Source organism: Ammodytes marinus, assembly GCF_949987685.1.
Source record: "Ammodytes marinus genome assembly, chromosome: 3".
Lineage (NCBI taxonomy): Eukaryota > Metazoa > Chordata > Actinopteri > Uranoscopiformes > Ammodytidae > Ammodytes > Ammodytes marinus.
This window is the reverse complement of record NC_137232.1, coordinates 17,987,147-18,009,720: the sequence shown is the minus strand read 5'-3', so window position 1 is coordinate 18,009,720 and position 22,574 is coordinate 17,987,147. Positions and strand designations below refer to the sequence as shown.

Here is a 22,574-nt window from a genome sequence, read left to right as displayed (position 1 = left end):
TTGATGTGCCTGTGCAGACCAGAGATCGACTAGTGCTATCAGGCAGCTCTGAGCCCCAGAGGCTGGAGGTCAAGATGTAGACACTTCTTCTGACCTTGAAGCCCCACACAGCCTCGTTGTTTCTCTGGCTGCTATCACATACAACGCCAGCCCACCGGAGGACAAATCAGATGCAGGAACCCTCACATCGATCACACAGCGTTTCATCTTCTCACATGACTTCCCCACAGAAAGGGGGGGAGAGCCAATCGCACTCCCTTCGAGTGCATGCCCTCCGTCCTCCTATCCCTATTTGTCTTTCGCTAATGCGCACACACACACACACACACACACACACAAGCACGCACAAACACGCACAATGACATTTAGCACTTAACCTCCTTCTGCCCCTCTCATTTCCCCCCTTTTTTGCTCTACAGCACAGCTTTAGACAGATTCTTAAGTCTCGGGGGAGAAGCATGGCTCTGCTCCCGACACCGCTTACAGTTGCTATAAACGAATCAAGAATCATTCACACATGCCTTTTTTGACTTGACAGAACATAAAGTGTGGCTTTTTTTTTTCTCCTCTCCATTTTTTTTATGACTCCTCCTCACTCACACAAATCTTTTCATCACGTTTGTCGCTCTTTGCAGATCCTCCTCCCACCACGGCCGCCCCCAGCACCACAGCGTCGCCGCTCCGCGACACCTCGGGGACCACCATCGCGGCCGACCAGCGCCGGGCTCTGTTCAGCTCCCCGACGCTGGCCTCCCTACCCGACAGCAGCCTGGGCACTATAGTGGGCGGGGCCGTGGGCGGAGTCTTGTTCCTCATCCTGCTGCTCATCCTGGGCGTGGCCTGCTTCATGCGACAGCGTCGTACCTTCAGAGGAGACTACTACACCAAGCAGTACCTGGGGCCCTCCGACATGCAGAAGGAGTCGCAGCTGGACGTGCTGCAGCCACACGAGCTGCAGGAGGTCTACGGGGACAAGACCAGCAAAGGCAGCCAGGACCTGAAGCCCAAACTGGGCGGCGACATCATTTACCCAGACTACACCCCGGAGCGTAAAGACAGGGACGACTGGGCCGACAGGGGGGACTCCACCCACAGGAGCCTCAAGGAGGGAAACTTCTACCCCGATCACTACAACAACCAAAACATGCATCCCTGTGGGCCTCCCGTGCACAGCCCCGTAGTTACCAACGGCTCCCCCTACGTCCCGGAGGACTCCTTTGACAATGGTACAGACAGCGACTACGTGTCGCACATGGACGGATCTGTTATCTCACGCAGAGAGTGGTATGTTTGAGGAAAAGGAGCAAAGACGAAAAGAAAGAAAAAACGGACAAATGACGACTGGCTGAGAATCATTTAACTAGTGACAGATATAAATATCATTAAGAGGCTGTGTCATTTCAGTTAAAAGGATGAAAACTATTTCTCAGCTCAGTTTCACAACGAGCTCTATGAACAATACTGCTCTGCCTTGACTGTAACCACTTAACCTTAAGGAAGTGTATGTGGATTGTATTAAACCTTTGTATAATTTCAAGGAGCTACAAACAAAAGCTGGAACGCCTCCATGATATTATCTGTGTAGGCTTAAGAGGCTTCGGCATACAGTGACGTTTCAACTGATGTGAATGAGGTTTTGTATTCTGCTTGTTTGTGTTTGCACCTGTCTTTCACACAGGTCACAGGTCAGGTGTTCAGACCCTTGTTAGTGAAGTATTTATATCCCTGACTGACTGAGCTATGCTCCCGTAAAACCCTACGACTTCTGTGGCATTTTGAAAAAACGGTCTCTTGATTGCTTCCAACGTTTTCATACAGGTGAAACGTTTATCATGGCTGCAAACAGTATTTATAGCAAGTTGTATTGCATGATCTTTTTTTAAGAAAACAAAATGTGTCATCGAGAAAAGGGAAAGATTGTCAGTGGCATGAATAAAAGGGAGAATTACACAGGCATTGTACTGAGGGAAAAGCAAACTAAATGGCTAGTACATTACAACAAAAAAAAACTGCCCTGGCCTTGTAAACTTTTGGTTAAGTTCTTCAGTGGCTTTTGCACACTTCCAGTATTGCCTGTAACCTATTCAAGCCTGTCACCTAACCGGGAAGATGTCGACAAAGTAAAAGAGGTCCTTCCATGTTGAGCTACTGTTACGTTCAGCTTATGTTTAGCTTATTTCTATTACATACATCTCCGTTCCCAAAGTTGTTATCCTTAAGATTTCAGTCGGTGGTTAATACTCAGTGAACAGCGACTTTGTCAGAAATTCTAGAGGAGCAAGTGGCAAGTCTGTTTACAGGGCAGCCAAAATAAACAGTTTTGGTTTTAACAAAGAAATCAGTCGGCGATAATTGAAAAAATGGGACCTAATTTCATGCTGCAGACGGCGTGAGTGGCGTGACATGGTAAAAGAAGTTGGCTTGCTGAGGAGATGGTGCTGCCGCTTCTTTTTTCACTATCCTTAGGTAAAATTAGTTGATACGCTGACTAAAACAAACCAGAGAAATGACTGTTACCTTGTTTTGTAGGTGCATTCTGGATAATCGATCGCAGTCAGCCCTGACCGAGTGGCAAAAACTTTAATTTTCCTGTTTGTGCTTCACGACTAATGCCACCCTGGTCTTGTCAACCAGTTAATTGATAAGCAAGGCTGAAATCAATCAAATACAATTGTGTTGGATTAACATGCATGCGTTTCTTCTTCTTGTGAAAGGCAACCTGGATTTAATGTGGGTATGACGGACTCTGCCTCGACCATTAAAGAAACCATTGAGAGATAATATAACTAAATATTTAAATGTGTTAATGCAGTCAGTTTCTTGAAAAAGCACAACTCTGTTATTACAGTTGTCAGCAAACATCAAAGGAAGACAACCAGGCCAACTTGGCCTTCTCCACCAAGCCATGATAACAGGCTGTCTTTTCAATTTTCCCTCCTCTGTATCCTCTGATTTCTGTCTGCAACGACTAATACCAAATTCATTTTTTTTTCAAGTTTTTATTTAAAACGGAGGATCAAAGCAATGTGTTATAATAAGTGCCAGATGTGACTATCGTGGCTGTCATCGTCTGACGTTATGTGGCCCCATAAACCACAAACAGTTTCACTGCTCCCGCTCGACCCTCCGCAGCCGTGATTCACAACGGCTAATTAGCAAAATATACTTGTTGAAGAAAAAAAGTTGAATAGCTCAGCAAAAAAAAGGGGAGCACTGAAAAACTGCTCCTTCAACTTCAGTTTACGTGTGGTAGTTTGATTGTGTGAAGGATACCTCACACAGCACAGTTGGAAAGCAGCTAGTGAGCCGCTGACATCACTACTGATCACAGCACAGGCTATATAATGTTGGGGTTTGGCTCCTTGGCAGCTCCACTGAGGATATACAGCGATCATGGAAATTTAGAAATGGAATCCACGAGTGAAAAAAATCTGTTTAGGAACCATCAAGGTTAGAGCTGTCTGTGTAATGGCTCCCCAAGGGATATATTATCTGTTTTTTTTTCTCTTCCTACAAACAACAAACCCAGTGACATTAAGTTGAAACTTAAAGAATTGACATCATCAGTGATCTCATGCTCTCCATGCTTGATTTGACCTTACACTTTTCCATTCAGTGCTTTTTTGTGTGTGTTGTTTTGTTTTTCTTGTTTCCTCAGGAATTATACATGGATTTAAAGTGGCCTCCGCCAGAGCCTCACATGAAAGGGAACACACATACCCCATTTTTGGAAAGATTCCTGTTCAGTCAATCAAAGTGTAAGTTGCTAGAAGACGAAACCATATATGTGCGTTACAGTCAGATCGGGATGGGGGTTGAGGGGTGGATATATATTTTGAGGTCTAAGATTTCTTTCTTATTGGGGTTTTATAGATTGTGGGTGCACACAGCGCCGTCGTTAAGGGGGTAAAGGTTATGACGATTATAAGGGCCCACAGCCAGCTAGGGCCCACACAGCCCCCAGTAGAATCTATGACAAAATTATTGTGTAGGCCTATACAGTGAACTAATAATCATACGAATGAGTCCGAATTAGAACAAAGCCACAAGTCATACAATATTCTAATTGTAATCATTTCAATAACCCCCTTGGCCCCTTCTTAAAAAATGGTTTGGTCCACCCCGCGGTTCGTTCTTCCTCATTGGAATTAAGTGAGCGCGAGCGAAGTGAACTCCAGCAGGCGAGGATGCCCCCAAAAAAGCACAAGCTCGCACACCAGAAAAGAGTTGAGAAGGAGGCCAGGAGTAGGATATGAGCAGCAGAGCAGGGGCCTAGGACATCAAAAACAGTTTTTCTAAGAATGGTGAGAGTAAAACTACAGAGGGAGGCTGAAACAATTAGGCCTACCCTACTACTTGTTTATTCATAACATTACCTTTGACGGGGCGCAGGCTGGAGCCTACGTTAGCTGTCATCTGGCCGCGCTACACTCCGATCAAGTCGCCAGTTCATTTAAGAAAAAAAAAAAAAAAGTCGCCAGTTCATTGTAGAGCAACGGTTCCTACTGTAGTTATAATAACTGAACGTTAGGCTACTACTACAGTGACTATGTGTTTTACACATATTACTGTCTGACAGTGCTCCAGTAGCCTATGCGCCCATTCAGAGGCTGCATTGTATTGTATTATTATGACGCATTCAACTTCTACTCGGTAATTATGAGCATCTGACGATGGTCAGTTCCGTTCAGGGCCGTAGGACTGCGAACAGGCTTGGGGGGCCCAAGGCAGAGGGGGGCTGCACCCAAAAAATATAAAAACGTATTTTTTTTTATTTAATTTTTTTTACTGGCTCAATTTAGGCCCCGAAAAATGTTATTTAGGAAAAAAATATATATATCAGGGGCCTTTCATTCGTCAGTACACTTTTGCTATTTTTTAAATAACATTGTTCGGGGCTACGAAGATCAGGGGCCTATATTGGGCCATTAATAAATACAAACGAAGGGAAAATTCCCAAAGCTGACTGGATTTTTTAAACATGTACATTTCTTCTTTCTGCTTTTTGGTCATTCTGTGTCTATAAATTATTCCAGAAAATAGTACTAAATAGCTTACATAGGAAACAGTTGATTTAGCCTTAGTTTTCTTCTCAAAGTGCACCAGATTGATGAATTTTACTTAAACATTTTAAAAAAAATCTTCCGGGGGAGCATTCCCCCGGACCCCCCTAGAAGGTCCAGGGTCCACGACACAGTCTCCCAAATTCCTGTGAGAAACACTGTGTGTGTGCATGTTTATTAAGAGTCATTAGACCAGGGGTTGTGTTCAAGTACGCGTAATGATTTGGTCATTCATCAATAGAAACATTGTGTTGTTATCTGGCTCAGAGAGGGACCAGTCACTCATACGTTTTGGACTATAGACAAACATAGAGACCGCCTCTCAGAGGGCCCATCAGGACTTCCTGTATAGGGGCCCAGAATTTGGTGCAACGCCCCTGGGTGCACATTTTCTCCCTCCCTCCCTCTCTTTATTTTTTCTCTTCTTTTTAACCCTTCTCCACCCTTCCCCACTCTCACATGCCAGGGCTTTGGTTTGTAAGGTTTAGATGTCCGAGAATAAACTACTTTAATCTCACTCTCATCGTCGCACGCCCGTAACCCAGCCACCGCACATCTGCCCCTGTGGCCCGTGTTTCAAGGAGCAGTCCTCGCCTCAAACCCGTCAGCTTTTTAATTAACTTTTCGTCTTTCTCGTCACACTTGGCAACCAAAGTGCTCAAACTGTGATATATAAGGACACATTCAGCATGTATTTTTTTTTCTTTCTCTTTATTTAAAGAACGACTGATTCAAAGCATTCAACTTGTTTCTTATTTAGCAAAGTCACTCAATGCAAAACGGATGCCTCTGCTCCAATTTTGTTCTTTCTGTCTCTCTCTCTCGCTGCTTTCTAAAGACTGTTTTTTTTTTACAAAAGAAAAATGAGCTGGAGTGATGAATGTCTTTGTAAAGTTCAGTTTTGGTCAGTCACCAACTGGTATGCATGTCATTTTTAAGTTATTCGCTGCCTACCACGTTCATTCATCTTCATCACCGATGTTTATTAACACACATGTACATAATGCTATTAGGTTAGCGTAGGATTAGCTCTTCTCTCCGTTTTGATTTATATGTCCGTGTACAGTTTGTTCTGGACTCCCCCCTACTGAATAGTTGGTGCCTTAGATGGGCTTAGCAATGCACAGAAACGTTGAGGAACTACAATAACTGAAAGTGTTAATATAAAGCATAGAGGAGGACTGACTAGTCCGTTTAAAAGGTCTTTGGTCTTGATATATAATATTTGCTGTTATCAAGATATCAGAATAGACAAAAGGTTTTTGATTGTCATGCCTTAAACACTTTGAAAAGGACACGTGTAACAAGTTAGTTACTGAGAAAAAACTCTAATAAGAAAAAGTTTCACTGGGAATTTAGGCAAGCCAGATGCATAGAAAATATTATCGTCCTGTAAATATGCTGGCAATTTTTATTATTATTATTATTATTATTATTGAAAAGAAAATCTTATTTTTTGTATGAGGTCTGTCATTTTCACAGAGTATTGGTTTTATCTTCCAAGCGTTTCGAGGAATCCTAGTCTCATGATAACATAGAGGGCGATGCTGTTTTCTCTGCATTTTATATTTGTTCTCGAGTGTTTTTTCTGACCAATTATTTTGTACGCTGTTCTTTGGATGATTGATGTCTCGCAGGAATCAAGAGATGAAAGTGCGGTAGATTGTATTTTTGTTCCTTTGTTTGCAATAAAAGACTGTCATCATTGCACTCAAGTGTGTCCTGGGATTCTGTTTCACTTTTTTCCCCCTTCATTAAGCTCTTCAACTGGCATCAGATTTATTAGATAATTACTCTGTTATAAGAGGATTCAGATTTCCAAATCCTTCTAAAGCTTACAGATTCATACAAGGAAGGACAATAATTACAAAAGATTAGGTCGTACAAAACCCTTACAGGAATATATCTAAGGGTTTTAGTTTGTACAGTATTAGTAAGAAAATTGTCTTCTTAACTGATGGTGGTGTTCTACCAAATTACAAAATGTTGTAATAATTGCAAGAATATTAAATGTTACAATAGAGATGTAAAGTGTATTCTTCCTTTGTCAGCACTAGTATAGGTTTGTTAAGTACTGGAGCTACTCTCCAGCCTTAATCGTATCCCACAATATTTTTCAGCAGAATGTTTTTTCCCAGTTATGATGGATTTGTAGGAGTTTAAATTCCTGCTGAGGAAGACTTTGAAAGAACCTTTGAACCTTGAGGTGAGACTGTTTTCTCATTTACTGTTTCCAAGGTAAAGAATGAACTTTCAGACACCGCCTTTGAGCAGCAACAATAGTGAGAAGCTCTCCAATAGTGCTCAGGAAAAAAAAAATGTAATTGAAATATCAATGATTTCTATAAAAAACTGGCCAACCTATAAAGGATCATGTCATGTGATATGACTGAAAGGGTTCACTAGGGCTACCTAACTGAGGTAGGATTTTTCTGTCAGGATGACAATTAATGAGACCAAGACCATATAGTTCTAATTATCCATCAGTTTTTAACTCAACTTCAACTTGTTAGGTTAGATTTCTTCCAGAGCTTGCTGCCTCATAGTGATTGAGTAACCACTGACAGTGACAGCCAACATATTATCATCATTTGACCAAGTACCACGAGATGTGGCTGAAAGCTTTGGCACAAAGTAAAGAGGGTTTGACAAGAAACAAAGCTCTGTGGTCGGAGTCAAACCGGGGTCCATTAGGCCACACACTTAAAGCGCTGATGCATGTAATGTATTTCAACTAATATAGATTGAATTTTCTTCAAACCGCCCTATTCATATAATGATGGGTTTCATTTACAGTTTATTCTGAGCTTTTGTTATGAATAGTAGCATTCTTTGAATACTTCTTTATATGGATTGTTGATTCTTCTTAATTGAAAGTAAGACGTTTTTTCTATTTTGTCCTTTTCTCTGGTTGGTGCTGGTTGGTTTATGAGTTTAAATGATGCATCAGAGTTTTGAATGTGAAGCAGCTTAATAGTAATAGGTATGTTATTTCAATTAGATTTGCTCAACCTTTAGCCACCAGGATGCTGCTTGAGGTAAGATAGATAGATAGATAGATAGATAGATAGATAGATAGATAGATAGATAGATAGATATTTTTTCTCCTCCTAAAAAACTGAAGAGGTTTTCGTCTTTTTAGGCCTGTGGCCATCAGTCTCTGTCACCCTCAGCCTCTTACACTGTCCACACCTGTGTTAGTGCCTAACTGACCCATTTCACGCTGCTCTCCATCCTGTCTAACTCAGCACCCTCTCCATCACCGGCTCACAGAGTGAAGCCAATGAGACCGACGGCTTTTTTTTTTTGTCACACCTGCATCGAGGAGACGGCCGCTGACCACCCACAACCGCGTCCTGTCATCCATCAGTCCTCGAGGGGTAAGAGGTGCCTACTTAAATATTGTGAACCTGTGCGTGTGATAAGAAAATTATGCCCTCAATACATTTACAAAGGAATTTACAATGGCCTCCCTAATCCAAGTCCTCCCACACTAAGTGCCTGGGTTTAATCCCCAGCGTTAACCTGGCTTTGGAGGTGGCACAAACACTATCAATGTGCGTTGTTTAGCGGAGGCAAAGTCGTCCCCTCTGGTCCAGATTAAGAGCAGGAGAAGAAACCAGATACTTAATCCTCTGTGGCATGCCGGACAGAAATCTCCCTTCTTGGACTTCACTTTCATCACTTGAGCGTCCACGTCTCCCTCGGCCCAAAGCACTCACTCTATTATCATGGTGTTGCCTGACTGGGATAACCCCGGCCTAATCCATCACTGCTACCATCTGCATGTTTGTGCAGGCACTGTGGGTAAATAACGCTGTGTTGGTGGGCTTGGGTTACCTTTCCTTTTTCCTTTCTTTAGGTTTTGGCAGATGGGTGCGAGGGGCATTTTTTCACACATAATGAATCCGTCAGCAAATGTGTTTAGTTTTGTTACCTCGTAAAACAGCAGCAGGCCCTTTCTTAAAGCATTCCTAAAGACCCCACCCAATGAATTTAAAGTCGAGACGGGTTCCAGCATCAAACTTTAACCTTTTCAAACTATGCTTGTAAAAATACCTATTTGCTGCTTCCTGCAAGTGCAATCAGCAGCTTTTTCTTCTTTTGTCTGCTTTCATGATTTACAGTATTAAAGGTGGAGTCAGCGATTCTGGAGAACCCTTGTTCTCAAAATCGCTTTTTGTAAAAATCAGTGAATATCTCGATCCCGATCCGCTACCTGTCCCTACTGTATGTGCGCTGAAAAAGAAATTCTGGTGTCAATACACATCCTAGGCTCTGTAAACTGGCATTTGAACAAAGGATGCTAGAAACATGCCCGTTTACAGAGCCTAGGCTGTGTATTTACACTGGATTTTTCTTCAGTGACCACACTGTACGGACAGGTAGAGGGATCGTGAGCATATATTCACTAATTTTGACATGAAGCATTCTCCAGAATCACTGACTCCACCTTTAATTCGCTGAAGAAAACAGAGGTGCCCCCCCCTCCCACACACACACACACCTCACCCTCCACTCCTCCAAAAACACTGATTGTTACCTAATGAACACGACTGCAGCACCATGGGAGCTCACATCAAAGGCCACAGCTGACTGAGCTGAAGAGACAAATTGTTTGAGCTCATGGGTTTGGAAATAATGCAATGCTGCAGAGGGTGGGAGAGTGCGGAGCAGTTACAACAAAAATGTTGTCACATGGCCCGCGGTCTCGGTGTGAAGTGTGTGAGGCTTCAGGACAGCAGCCACCTGTGGCCGAGAGAGAGGCGGCGAGTACCGGGAAAAAGACTTTAAATCACTGGTTTTAAGTTTCTGTCATAAGTCCTTGATGTGGTTCCTTTATTCATTTAGTGAGTATTTTTTGATCCCAACCGTATTATGTCATCTGTTGAATCTCACCACAAGACCCATTTACATGGTAGCTGTTCTTGAGCTTTCTATCACACGTCTTCCCTGACAGATGGAGTTTGCCCACTCGTCATAAAATTGCAGCTGGACACATTTTAAATGTGGGGATTTCTTGTCAAATTAAAGCTGCTTTAATCAATATTTTTTGTGCCAACAGTGGATCAAAAACATATAGGGCCGGTTTCGCAGACATGGATTAAGCCTAGTTCTGGACTAAATTGTACTTTCAATGGACAATCTCCATTCAAAATTCCATTTAGTCCAGGACTAGGCTTAATCCATGTCTGTGAAACTGGCCCATAGTGTGAGAGGAGTCGCCCGTAGTCTCTGCAGTTCCTCCCAGCTTTACGAACCCTTCCAGCCTCTTTCAGCTCATTGTTTTGGTTTTACAGCCTGCAACCTTACACTCAGGTTTACTCTCAACGTTCTCATTAGCATTTCTTTACAGCAAAAAGAGCTCAATAAACTGACTGAATGCAACCTCTCCAGCACTAGACAGCAAATAAACACAGTTAAATTGCATTTTTTGTAAATCTGTGGGTGCATGTTTTAAGATGTAATTCCTTAAAGTGCTAAAAAAAAAAGATAACTCCAGGCCAGTATCCATCCATCCATTCAGGAACATTGTGCTATACAGCCATACAGCCACTGAAAAGACTTGCCATTTAGATTGTTTGGTCAACAGATGTGTTTATGTGTGGCAAGCCTCGGTTAGTCAATCTTGAATTTGCTATAATTTCTCAATAGTTTCTCAATCAAAGACCATCCTAAATAATTGAGAAACTAAAGAAGGAGCCCTTTAAAACATATTTTCAGTTACAATATAGCCTATTATAAGTCCAAACAACACAAATGAACATGTAGCAATGTAGAAGCATTTCTAATCAGTATTGAACCTAGTGCTCTTGAACACAGCCTGCAAATGGCCCAGTCCCCTAATCAATCCCTGTATATAAAGCAGGTGTGTTGTGCCAGTATGGGGTTGTCTCTGCTGTGGCTGGTGACCATGTGAGTATCTGTTTTTAGAAGATGTACTGAACGTAATTTTAAACAAGCATCCATTAATTTGGTATTGTTTCTTTAAGCTTTAGGATAGCCCCCCTGTGACCGAGTGAATTTCATGCTTACCCCCAAACCCGTGGTGGTGAGTAGTTTGTAGGCCACACTAATTGATTCAAGTATGCAGCATAGTGAGCCAAAGTTAACTTTATTTTCCTCCATGTTGTAGGTTCACTTGCTGCTGTTTTGCCTTAGTTTAGTATTTAGTTGTTTGTCTTTCTTTTTGAGTGTTTATTGAACCAACTGGGGGTTAATTGTTGTTTTTGATTGATGTTTTAATAGTTATTTTGCTTTAGGCTGGAGCTGGGTGCCAAACTGTAAGGAGGTTAGGCACCCCTGGTGAGGTCCCGTCACTTGCATGCGAGTTAAAGCACAGGGATATAACACGTTTTTCACCAGTTTTAGTGTGTAGTGACTATTGACGTGAGGCACTTGTGGTGAGTGGTAGCACCCCTAGGCACTCCTCGGCGTAGTTTGCCTCTCAGCAGTTGGCCTCAGCTTTAGTCTGTTTTGTTTTGTTTAAGTTTGGGACTGCTACTTTAGATATTGTGACTTTTAGACGTTCTATATAAGTGAGTTTTAGTAATTTTGTAATAAAGAATATTTTCTCTTTAGTTATCTTGTTTGTTCATTTTTACACACTAATCCCTTTTTTATCCTTAGTAGTTCCAGTTCCTGCACATTTTATCTGTTTTCCATCAAAATAAAGATTTGGTTTATTTTGAATTCCCGTCTCTGTCTGTCAGTTTAACGAATCTGTTTGCTTTATCAGCATTGTTCATATTATTCAACACAAAAGTTACATCCCTTATCTTTACTTTATTTCCAGGGGTGTAATTCCCCTGGTGGCGTTGTCGGTACTCTCCCATTCCCCCCCCAATTCTTCCCCCTTTATTGCCCCGCTCGCTACAAACAGAAAAAACATGAAGAAATGGCTGGAAACAGCCTGTGGCCTCTGCTATGTCCGTTTGCAGACTGCTACTTTACCCTGCCTTTTGTGATTTACAAGCCACAAGCGCAAGTTTTCATTGTGATGTACAATAGGGCATTTAAATGACGCAATATATCACTAACATGACAGTTATATACAAGCAATCTTAATCACCTGCTTTGTGCTGTAGGGTTGGTCTCTTATTGTTTAACCCTTCCTGAATTTTTTTTTCTTACCATCACAGACAAAAGACAAAGAATTTTCATTTTATTCTGATAAAAATCTCGCATAAGCAAAACATAGAGAGAGATGTTATGTAACTCAAGATATATCTATAATATGTGTGCAACCTTAACGCAGTACATGGGACTTGTTTGCAGTGGCCTATAGATGTGGACTTCCGACAAAGACGAGAGGCTGGGCACCGTGACAAAACCCCCTTTGTGCAGTGACTCCTCTGAGACCGTGAGCAAAGACAATGAAGGTTTTCATCGACGATGAGCCACATTGTTACTCTAGATTGCACTGAGGGCCATTCACAGATCAGATCCTGCGTGCTGTGTTCCCAGTTCACTGTGAGCCTGCGCTTCTCTCTGCTGACTCAGACACTTTTCCAGAGACAGTTTCTTAAAGAAAAGTACTGAGAGAAGCATATCTTATTGCACAATATGAAATTAAAGTGGAATGATGGAGCAGTTTCCTCTGGGGGCAAACAAAAAAAGGTATAAACATACACATTGGCCGGAGTGCACCACGGTAAGAAAATATCCATAGGATTATTTGTCCTTTTGGCAGACTGACCCACTCTGCCGCCCACTGCTGTAACAGGCACCTTTAAAGACAAAAACACGCGCATGTTGGAGTGCAAGGGGCCGAAAGTTACATGGGTTTACATATGAGGCTCAGAGTTCTTCTTATGGACCAGCCTCTAATTGGGCTCTATGGCATGCCACAGGCTCTGATCAGAATGGGTGGGCATCCATCTTGCTGGGCCGTGACAGGGAGACCCCCACACCACCCTGCATTGTTCTGCAGTGCTGGAGCAGATATAATCTTCAGTGAATTTTAATCCCTGGAAAACAATGCAATGTTCCCTGGGAAATGTCCGTAGGGTATATAAAAGGAAACAACAACATACAATTGAATGGAGCCGGCTTAAAAAGGACTGGACTGGACCCGCAACAAAATATCTGAGGTGCCTGCAGGAAGTTACAAACCACAGCTTAGCATGAGTCTACAGCCTTGCTAGCAGCTCTTTGAAGCTCCACCGAGACACAGCAGAGGTTTAAGTTGATTGTTGTCACCAGGATGCCAACATACTTATGATGACAATGCTAACATGCTGATGCTAAGCAGGTGAAATGTTTTCCATTTTCAACATCTCAGGATGTCAGGATGCAAACATATGCTAATTAGAAATGAACACATAGTACAACTGATGCTGAAGGACATGTCATTAGGTTTAGTTACAAATACATTTTGGCCTGGCGGCGCAACAGGAAAGGTCAGTAAATGGAACTCGACATTCATCCTCTAAGAACCACAAATATGCATCAAACTTCTGGGAAATCAATACAATGGTTTTCCAGATACTTCAATAGAAAATAAAAATGTCTTGCTGGTCACACTGGAGGAAGATTCCCAAACAATTCCCAAAATCAATAGTTTTCTTCCTGAGGGATGTCGGTACAAAACGAAGTGGTAGTCATCCCAAAGTTGCCTGTGGCGCTAGTGGAAAAAAAATGACAGGATCAAAGGAGTAATCTGAAACCATTGTCTGGGAACAATGAATAACATTTCATGATTTGGTGCCTGTCCATTAAGTTATTATGGATAAACAGTATTCAATTGTGAAACTACAGTGAAAGACAGGGAACTACAAAGTGGTTGATGATACCCATGGACTTTGAGTATCTTCAGCAAATGGCAATCGATCCAATTGCTGTCAAGCAATATTTAACCCTGATCCACAAGTCTCAAACTCATGGGGGCGCTAAAGACAGAGGTCAGGGAATGGTGTAAGGATTCATCCTCTGGGGAACATGAATGTCAATAGCTACAATGTTTCATGGCAATCCATCTGATAGTTTTAGATTCTAATTTTTGATAGATTGTTGAGATATTTCAGTGTGGACCGACTCACTGACCCACATTTACATCCCTGGATCTAAAACAGACTTACAATTGACACGAGAATTCCACCACCATCTATCACTTTCAGGGACGTCTGTCCATCTGTCTGTCTGCATATCTGCGTGTTTGCTGTTCTCTGCCACTGCTGTTGTTATTTTTAGTGTTAAAGTTGTGTTTCTTTCACCTGCCAGTGTCCGTCAGTCTGCGACTACTGCAGGGCCCAAGAAGCAGCCTCTAATCTGACCTAGCAGACACCCGTCTCTCCCTCTGCATGCTGACTGTGAACAGCTGGACCTGGTCGTGTGGACATGGTCTGACAGCCGGTCCGTCCGTCCGTCCGCTCTCCGCCCGGCTACCACCACCAACTGTGTGCATGTGACGGCCCCTCGTCACGTGCCTGCTGCGTGCCTTGGTGTCAGAGCTCAGCAGCCAGCAGCCAGCAGACCACCACCAGCGGCTGTTGTTGTTAGTTCCAAGTACCTGGAGCAGATGAGTTGGTCGTAAAAAAAAAAAAAAATCACCTCAATTTAAGCCCCTTGCCCTGGTGAGCTCAGCTTATTATCATGCAGTCAGATTTTTAAGTGTTTTATCATCTGTTTAGCTCTGAATTTCCAGGCCTTCCTCTGCAGTCTTTTACAGGGAGACCAGACCTCTCCTGACTGGGACAGATGAGCCTGTCACACTCAGCTGTTGGGCTGGAGGATGTATCACCAGGCCACACTGGCTTACAGTCAGGACATGTGCTTTTCTGTTACAGCATCAGCTGCCTTAACATATGTGATTTATAGCTCAGATTTACGGCAGGGCCAGACAAAGCATACACATATCTAAAGCTGATTGAGATCTACATTGTTAGGAGTAATTCCTTGTACATTTGTATGACTGAGATTGTCACATTAGCCCATTTTGTCTTTGATATTTCAATTATGTCTGTTCCTGATGCTTGATTTCCCTTAGGAACACGTTTATTCTTTCTATAAAAGAATAACTAAATGAAATGTAATGTATGTATGTCTCTCTCTCTCTCTCTCTCTCTCTCTCTCTCTGTCTCTCTCTCTGTCGCTCTCTCTCTCTCTCTCTCTCGCTCTTATGCAGTACTGTCATCATAGAGCCAAGTAGGGATATCGGGAAACAATGACTCTGAAGACTAAGACCCTCAAGGGGCTTCAGGCCCTTAAGGCTCTGGGTTTACAGTGTGGTGACAGTGGTGATTTGATGAATCACTATTATAACTGTTTGTTAACCCATGCACCATGAAAATCATGATGTACACAGACACTTCACATGCCCTCAAGCACTCGAGGTCCTACTGCATGTTGTGACCGTGGCTTTTTAAAATTTCAGTTTATGTATTTTTTAGAGTTACCTTGTGTATTGATATGTATGTGAAACTAATTTAAACGTTGTTGTCCCATATTTAAAAAGTTATTTGTAATGTCATGTAGGAAAACCCTGACAAGCCAAAACACATTGCTCTTAACACTAGGGTTGGTCACGATTCGACCTCTGTCACCTATATCCCTAGAAAAAGTAGTGCCTAATCTTATAACCACAGACTAATTATTACCTAATACAAAGACTACTCAAAACACAGAGAGTGGGAGAAATGTTGGGTCAATAGGGACCCACAGCGTATTTTTGAACCAGGGCCCCACAGAGGGTTAATCTGGTCGTAAACCTATTATAATATAGGCTTAAGCATTTTTAACAATGTTGACCTAACAATATATTCACATAAGAAACTAACTACACCATTGAGTGGACTGAACTAACAACAGTCATCCATCATTCTCAGCTCGGTAAAGAAGGAAAAAAGTACAGTATTTATCTAATGTTTCCTTTGTCTTGCACCCGTCTTCTGACAATAGTTTCCTGATTGACCACTTAACTTCCCTAATCATGTATGCCCTGATCGAAAACAGCCGCTTTTGACTTAATTAAACACAGCCACGATCATATACAGACCCAGGGTTGACAGAAGCAAAGACAGACAAAAGGAGGAGAAGAACTCCTTTGTTCCACAACAACACAGGCATGTGTTGCAGGAGAGGCGAGGATGAGGTGAAGCACAATTCATGTCAAATCGAATAAATTGCTTTTAACAAGGAGGGTCGGGCATCAGCGGGGGGCCCATTTAGGGCTTTTAAAGTCGAACAGCGTGAAGTCTTAATTACTAAGAATTAACACTGGCCAGCACTGAGCTCACGTTGCGACGGTCAGGAGTTGGAGGCTGCTGCTGCCCCTGCGGCTTAATAAGTGGAAGGAGAGAAGACCGAAAACAGAATAATAAAACAGAACAGTACAACTATCTCTGCCAGCAGGAAGGAAAATAAAGGTTGAACACATTTCATTTCATGTCTGGGTTGTTACATTAAAAGCAGCCAACTCCTCACCCTGTGCTCTACTTGGTGTCAGAGTGAGATGGACAGCCAACCTTTTTGTCCCTCCTGTCAGATTGAACCTTCATGCACACTCTGGTTTATGGACAGTAATGATCCCAGGTTACTCCCCGCTGACCAATCACATGTTGATGCTTGCTGTTCAGATGAAAGGGGGGAGGGGTGGGTTACTTGGAAAATGACCAAAAGCAGTGAGAATCTCCGGTTTCATTAGTAAGAAAGTGTGATGGTGTGAATGATAATAATCAGAACATACATGCTTACCCTTGACCTTTACTCCCTCCTGGAAATGTCAGGTGTTCTGACGTGCGTTTTCTGCTTCAGCATCACTTCACACTTTGGTGGAAAACATGGGCTATTCCAACAGAACACGTAGTTGTCAACACAAGTATGTATGTTGACAACTACATTCTATGTAAAGATCAAACAAGGTGTGCCACAAGGCTCTATGATACTACCTGTTCTGTTTTCTATTTTAAAAAATTATGTTGAAAGATTCAACGTTAGTAAGTTTCTATGCAGATGATACGCTTATCTTTCAACCCAAATTCAGTTATAAGTGTACTTATCTAAATTAACCTTAAATACTCAAAACATTTATTTAACCTTCTTCTGGGAATCAAATCCATTCAGCACTTAATGGAATTGAAAAATACATTTATATTTACCCATTAGATCTTGAAACTCATTGTAATGGATTGGTGTAACCTGAAATGGCCTTCAAAAAAATAGGAAGTAGGATTCATGCGTCCCTTTTTAATCTTTGAAGCCGTTTTCTCTACTTCTGTCAAATATTTTTTAACCAGTCAGACATGATTATTTGAAAAGATCAGTTTCATTGTCTCCAGAGTTTTTTCCTCAGCTTGACAAAACGTTGCTTCCTGGGCTTGGAATACATTCAAAGATTAAATGTATTTGAAATACTCTTTACTTCCTAAAGTATTGAATTGGGTCTTATACTTGAGTAACACATTTTAAGTACTTCCATTAACACTGCATATCAGGCACTTAAGCATTTATTAGGTTTAATAAGTAATGGTATTACTTTAAAACAAGCTTCCTTTTTCATGCCTCTCAGGTCTTATTCATTTTTGTATTTTTTTTGTAAATGTTGTGGATGAATTATGTGCGACTCTGTCTTAGCTTCTCTATGCTGTCATGTTGGCCATGTTTCTCTTGTAAAATAGATAAATTATCTCAGTAGGGGAAAGCCAGGTTTAAATAAAGGTTTAATATCTAACACTTAAAAAAATCCGGCGTTAGCTGTTATTTTGGCCAGTCGTCCATTTGTTATCATTGTTTATTAATAGAACTGTTTTATTGGGAACGTTTTATTGCAACTAAACAAAACCTCACCTGATTTGAACAACACATTCTGCACAGTCAGGTCTCTTTTCTTTCCTAATTAACTGAATATCCAGGTGTCCCCTGTGGTGATATCTGAACAAATGTCACGGGGGAAATTCTTATTTTGGCTGAGGTGCGTGTTTGTTCTTGTATAAAAATTCTCCTTCAGGCTGTGTTACCTCTAGAGGTCATGCATTGGCCCTTCAGCAACCGTTAGGATCAGGGGTCTGGTAACCGTGACAATACACTTTCATTTTAGCCAGCAAGTAATCCCACAATGCAATAAAACTGTCTGGCCCCTGCGTCTGGCTCCAGTCAGACCAACTTTACTCACAAAAAATGCCCTCCCCCTTCCCCTCCTCGACATTATTAAGTGGAAATGTAAATCTCAACATAGAAATTTAGAGCCATTCTCTTCTTTCTTCCAAGATGGCATCAAGCAGCCGTTTGCCAGGAGAGAGAGAGTCAGTAATTATATAGAAGAGTCGTGTGTGTTATAATAAGGGAGTGCATCTCAACCAAACCAAGACATCAGCGAGGGCAGAGGTGACTGCAGTCTGATCCGGCTGTGTTGATGTTTGTGTAGAAAGTTTTTCCTCTTATGTTCAGACATTATCTCATAGTTGGTTTTTGTAATTTTTTTTTCAAAACAAACAAGCGGTTCCTGCATTGTCCTCCATTGTCTTTTAGTAAAGATGAAAACCAGCCCCAAATGGATAATAAGTGCTGAAATGGTTTAGTCCTAAAAAATTATCACTTATGACTCAGTGAGCTTTTTTCCCCTTATTTTAGGAAAGCCACTGTTGGTTTTCATAATAACATGGTTGATGCAATTCATCCTGAGGGCACCGTGGATAGCTGTACCAGATTTCATAGCAATAAAGTCACTATTTGTTGAGACATTTGACTGAAAAACCACAAATACCAGCCTCATGGTGACGCCTGAGGGAAAGTGTGGGGATCACCAAGGGAATTAGGGTTCATCATCAGGGGGGACATGAATGTCTGCACAAAATGTCATGGTTATCCATCAAATAGTCGTTGAGATATTTCAGTATGGACTAAAATTGGTGAAGCGTCCGACCACAATCCCTAAAGCCACGCTGCTAATAGATATATAAGATATGTATATGAGCACTTACATTTCTCGCCCCTAAAAATAAAACTCATCTTGAATTCCCATATGAATCTGCCCAGCAGTGATTGACTGTTTCAAAACTCCGTGCCACCCTCACAATGTAGAAAATACGAAACCTAATGACGACCTCAGTTTCCTTAATACAGATCCATTTCATACACTGGGGCCAGAGTCGCTGTTACTCGACCCCCACATATTAACCTTACTGCCCACATATTCTGTCTTCATGTGAGGTTTAAAGCTCAAAATGATCCTCTCAATCCTGACATGAACCAGATTTAATTATAATCGAGAGCACAGGGTCATGTAAGGTAAACCAAAGGTGTTGTGTATTAGACCACGTTCATTGCTGTGTTTAACTGAGGAGCGTGACTATATGCACGTATTCATACTCTTAACTTATTTCTGACGAGATGCCAAAACATGGGCCTGTATAAGATGTTTTACTTTTTCATTCAAGACAAAATTAAACTGAGTTCAAATAGTGTTTCTTGACCTTAAAGTGGTTTTTATTATTGTTATTATTTTTAATAGTTTATGTGTTTTCTGTTGTAGCAGATACATTTTATCTACTCATACTCTTTCTACTTTAGCCTACTACTTTAACTTAAAAAAAACAACAACAACAATTGTGTGCTTGAAAATCATGTATTAATCTAATGATAAAGGACTTTTATTGTCCACAATAAACATATAGGGCAAAACGTATTTCCCATCGTTAACTTTTGCCCGTCAAAGGAATGAGTAAGTGTCTGATCAGTGAGTCTAGATCATTGGGATTTTGTGGCCTCTGGCTTTTTAGGCTTTTAAAATGTGCTTAAGAGGATATTGGACTGATCCTTGCCAAATACCTCTCACACCCGCCGGCGTCACCAGCGGCATAATCACTTAACATTAAGCAGCAAACGCTGAGTCAGTGAAGGTAAATCGAAGGTCACGCTGTGTTTGTTTCTGGCAGAGATGGAGAGAGAGAGGTCACTCAGGGACACTGAATGCACCTCCCGGCTGAGAAGTCTCATTTAAACTATTGATAACTCCAGGCAGACTTGATTTCCCCTGTTGGGGGCCTAATGTGTGGGAATGTACCTTTAGGTTCTGTTGTCATTGTGTTGCATTGTGTTTTAATGTGGGCCAACCTACAGTGGAGTGTGCTGCAGGAATGCACGGGTTGAGCGATCAGTGCATATACAAGAGGCGCCACAGGGATTTCTGATTTTTTTAGGGCCTCCCTTTGTGCGGGTGCATGTGTGTGTGTGTGTGTGTGTGTGTGTGTGTGTGTGTGTGTGTGTGTGTGTGTGTGTGTGTGTGTGTTTGTAGTTCCTGCATGCTGTATAATAGCATGCAACTCAGCTCAGCAGGCGATTTGATTATCATAATCAGGTGCTCTTAAATAAAAAAATATATACATACTGCATGCTTGGTTTATTTAGGGTTAATGTGATTTGATCTGTGACACACTTGATCAATGACACTAACAATACAATTAGGTTAATACAAAAAACAGGTAAAAATATGGTGACACTCCCCATAAATGTCTAGATGCATGTGCCGGCTGTGGCTTCATCCTTTAATCGCTGTGTATTGGTGGAAGAGGTATTCAGAACCTTCACTTAAGTAACACCAACTCCATGGTGTAGAAATACTCTAGTCTAATACTGAATGTTATTAAAGTAACAAGTACCCATTGTGTACACTCACCTATGCAGTATCTTAGAATAATGTTATAATATTATATTATGATTATTGATGCATTAATGTGTTCGTAACTAATGTTGCAGGTGGTGAAGGTAGAGCTTATTTAACTATTTTATGTACCATTGGATATTTTTTAATCAAAATGTATTTGTTGATTTTTTTTTAAGCTGAATAAACCAAATATTAAGCATCAGAATAAAACATATTAAATAGTCAAGGAGTACCTAGAAATTGTATTTATGTACAGTAATTGAAAAACATGCAAAGACTTACTTTCCACCACTGTGGCAAACCTGCTCCTCCTGTCCAAATGTTAAAATTCCATCAGGAATGGAAATCTGTTTGTCCTGCTAAGGTTGAAATAGTAAGCAATCTATTTACCATGTATCTGGCAGGATGTGAATGCAGGGAAGGACGTCTTATTCTTCAAATCTCTTTTAAATGATCTGTTTTGCCCGTAGATGGCAGCCATGAGTTTATTTAGCTGGAATCCAAAAATGGCCACAGTCTTGTTGCCCAAACTTTGCACCAAGCACTTTTTTGTCTTTTAGATTTTTGACCTGAACCTGTACAAATTATACATGTGGAATGGGCTCACAGAGACTATAAAACCAGATCCAACAGTCAGAACAGAGACTTCCACATCAAATAATGGAGAGAGAAGCCATTATCACCTCCTTCACCGGGCCTGTGTGTGTGTGTCTGTGTGTGTGCCGCCTCTTTTCCTCTCTATGACAGAGAGATGAATGAAAAGAACAGAGCTAAGAAGGAACATTTAGGCGTGATTCTGGTCTATAAAGCTGTATTGATTTGCTCCTCTCCTTCCTGCATGGTCCCTGCCTGGCCGGTGCCAGAGTAATTTGTCCCCCAGGTCTAAGGTTGCATGTGAATTTTCTGTTGTGTCAGCTGGGTCTGCAGCAGTGCATGCTTGAGGGGAGGTGAACTCTCATTATCCCACACTGCTTTAATTAAGAGCTCGCTGTCAACGAAAAGCAACATCTTTAACTCATCTATTACCCCCCCGCAGTAGGCATCTCCAAACAGCAATATTTCATTTTCCGCAGCAGGCAAATCTAGTGCAGAATTATTTTTTTATACACAACACAGCAAAACAGATGCATTTGTGTGTATCCCTGTATCGCTGGCAGTGTATGTAGAGGGATACATTGTGATTTTATACAATAAACGTCCAGTGCCACCAGATAAGGTAGTGTGTCCTTTATATAGAAAGTTTGAAAGTAAAGGTGTGGCACACATTATGTTCATGCAGGAGGTCATAGATATTTTCACCTCACTGACCTGCGATTCACCTTTGCCTTTATAATAACTGCAACTACACACTTTCTCTATTCTCAAAAAGGTGTTTTAGTTGTCTTACCCTGACCATATCACAACAATAACCTATTTTTCATGTCCACAATTCTTTTTATATTTGTAAAAAATGAATGGGACAGGAAATAATTGCACAAATTTTTGGGGGGTTGAATTTATTTTTATCAATATGTCTCTATTTGTAAAGGCCTTAACTGTGAAGTATAACACACATTTAGTTTGGCCAATTTGGCTATTTCAGTATTGTTTGACCAAGTACTGCCGTCTCTCGTTCATTCGCTTTCTGTGAGGACACGTAATCTTTCAGCTCCGTGAGAGAGAGTAGTTAGGTGACACTGCTGCATCAACTCATTGCAATCAGGTGTGTGCACTGACTGGCATTAGTTGATGCAGTGTCAAAACCACTCTCACTGAGCCGAATAGAGTCCTCACACTTTCAACACACGGACATGCACTATATTGCGCCCTTCTCAGTTCACACTCGCACGCCTGGCACGAGCTAGAAAACAGCTTTGCGACAGCGGGCATCGTAAAAATACTACCGCTTTTGTCCAAAGGGGACGCCAACG

General features: G+C 41.5%; 1 protein-coding gene across 1 annotated transcript in view; it reads left to right on the top strand.

The window, feature by feature from the left end:
* The window catches only part of nectin3a (nectin cell adhesion molecule 3a), a 33,111-nt gene extending 26,346 nt beyond the window's left edge, over positions 1-6,765 (top strand). The window contains exon 6 of the mRNA XM_080025194.1: positions 636-6,765. Within this exon, the coding sequence (XP_079881320.1) occupies positions 636-1,294 (659 nt within the window). The 3' untranslated portion in view covers positions 1,295-6,765. The remainder of the gene's footprint in view (positions 1-635) is intronic.
* Positions 6,766-22,574: the final 15,809 nt, after the last annotated feature.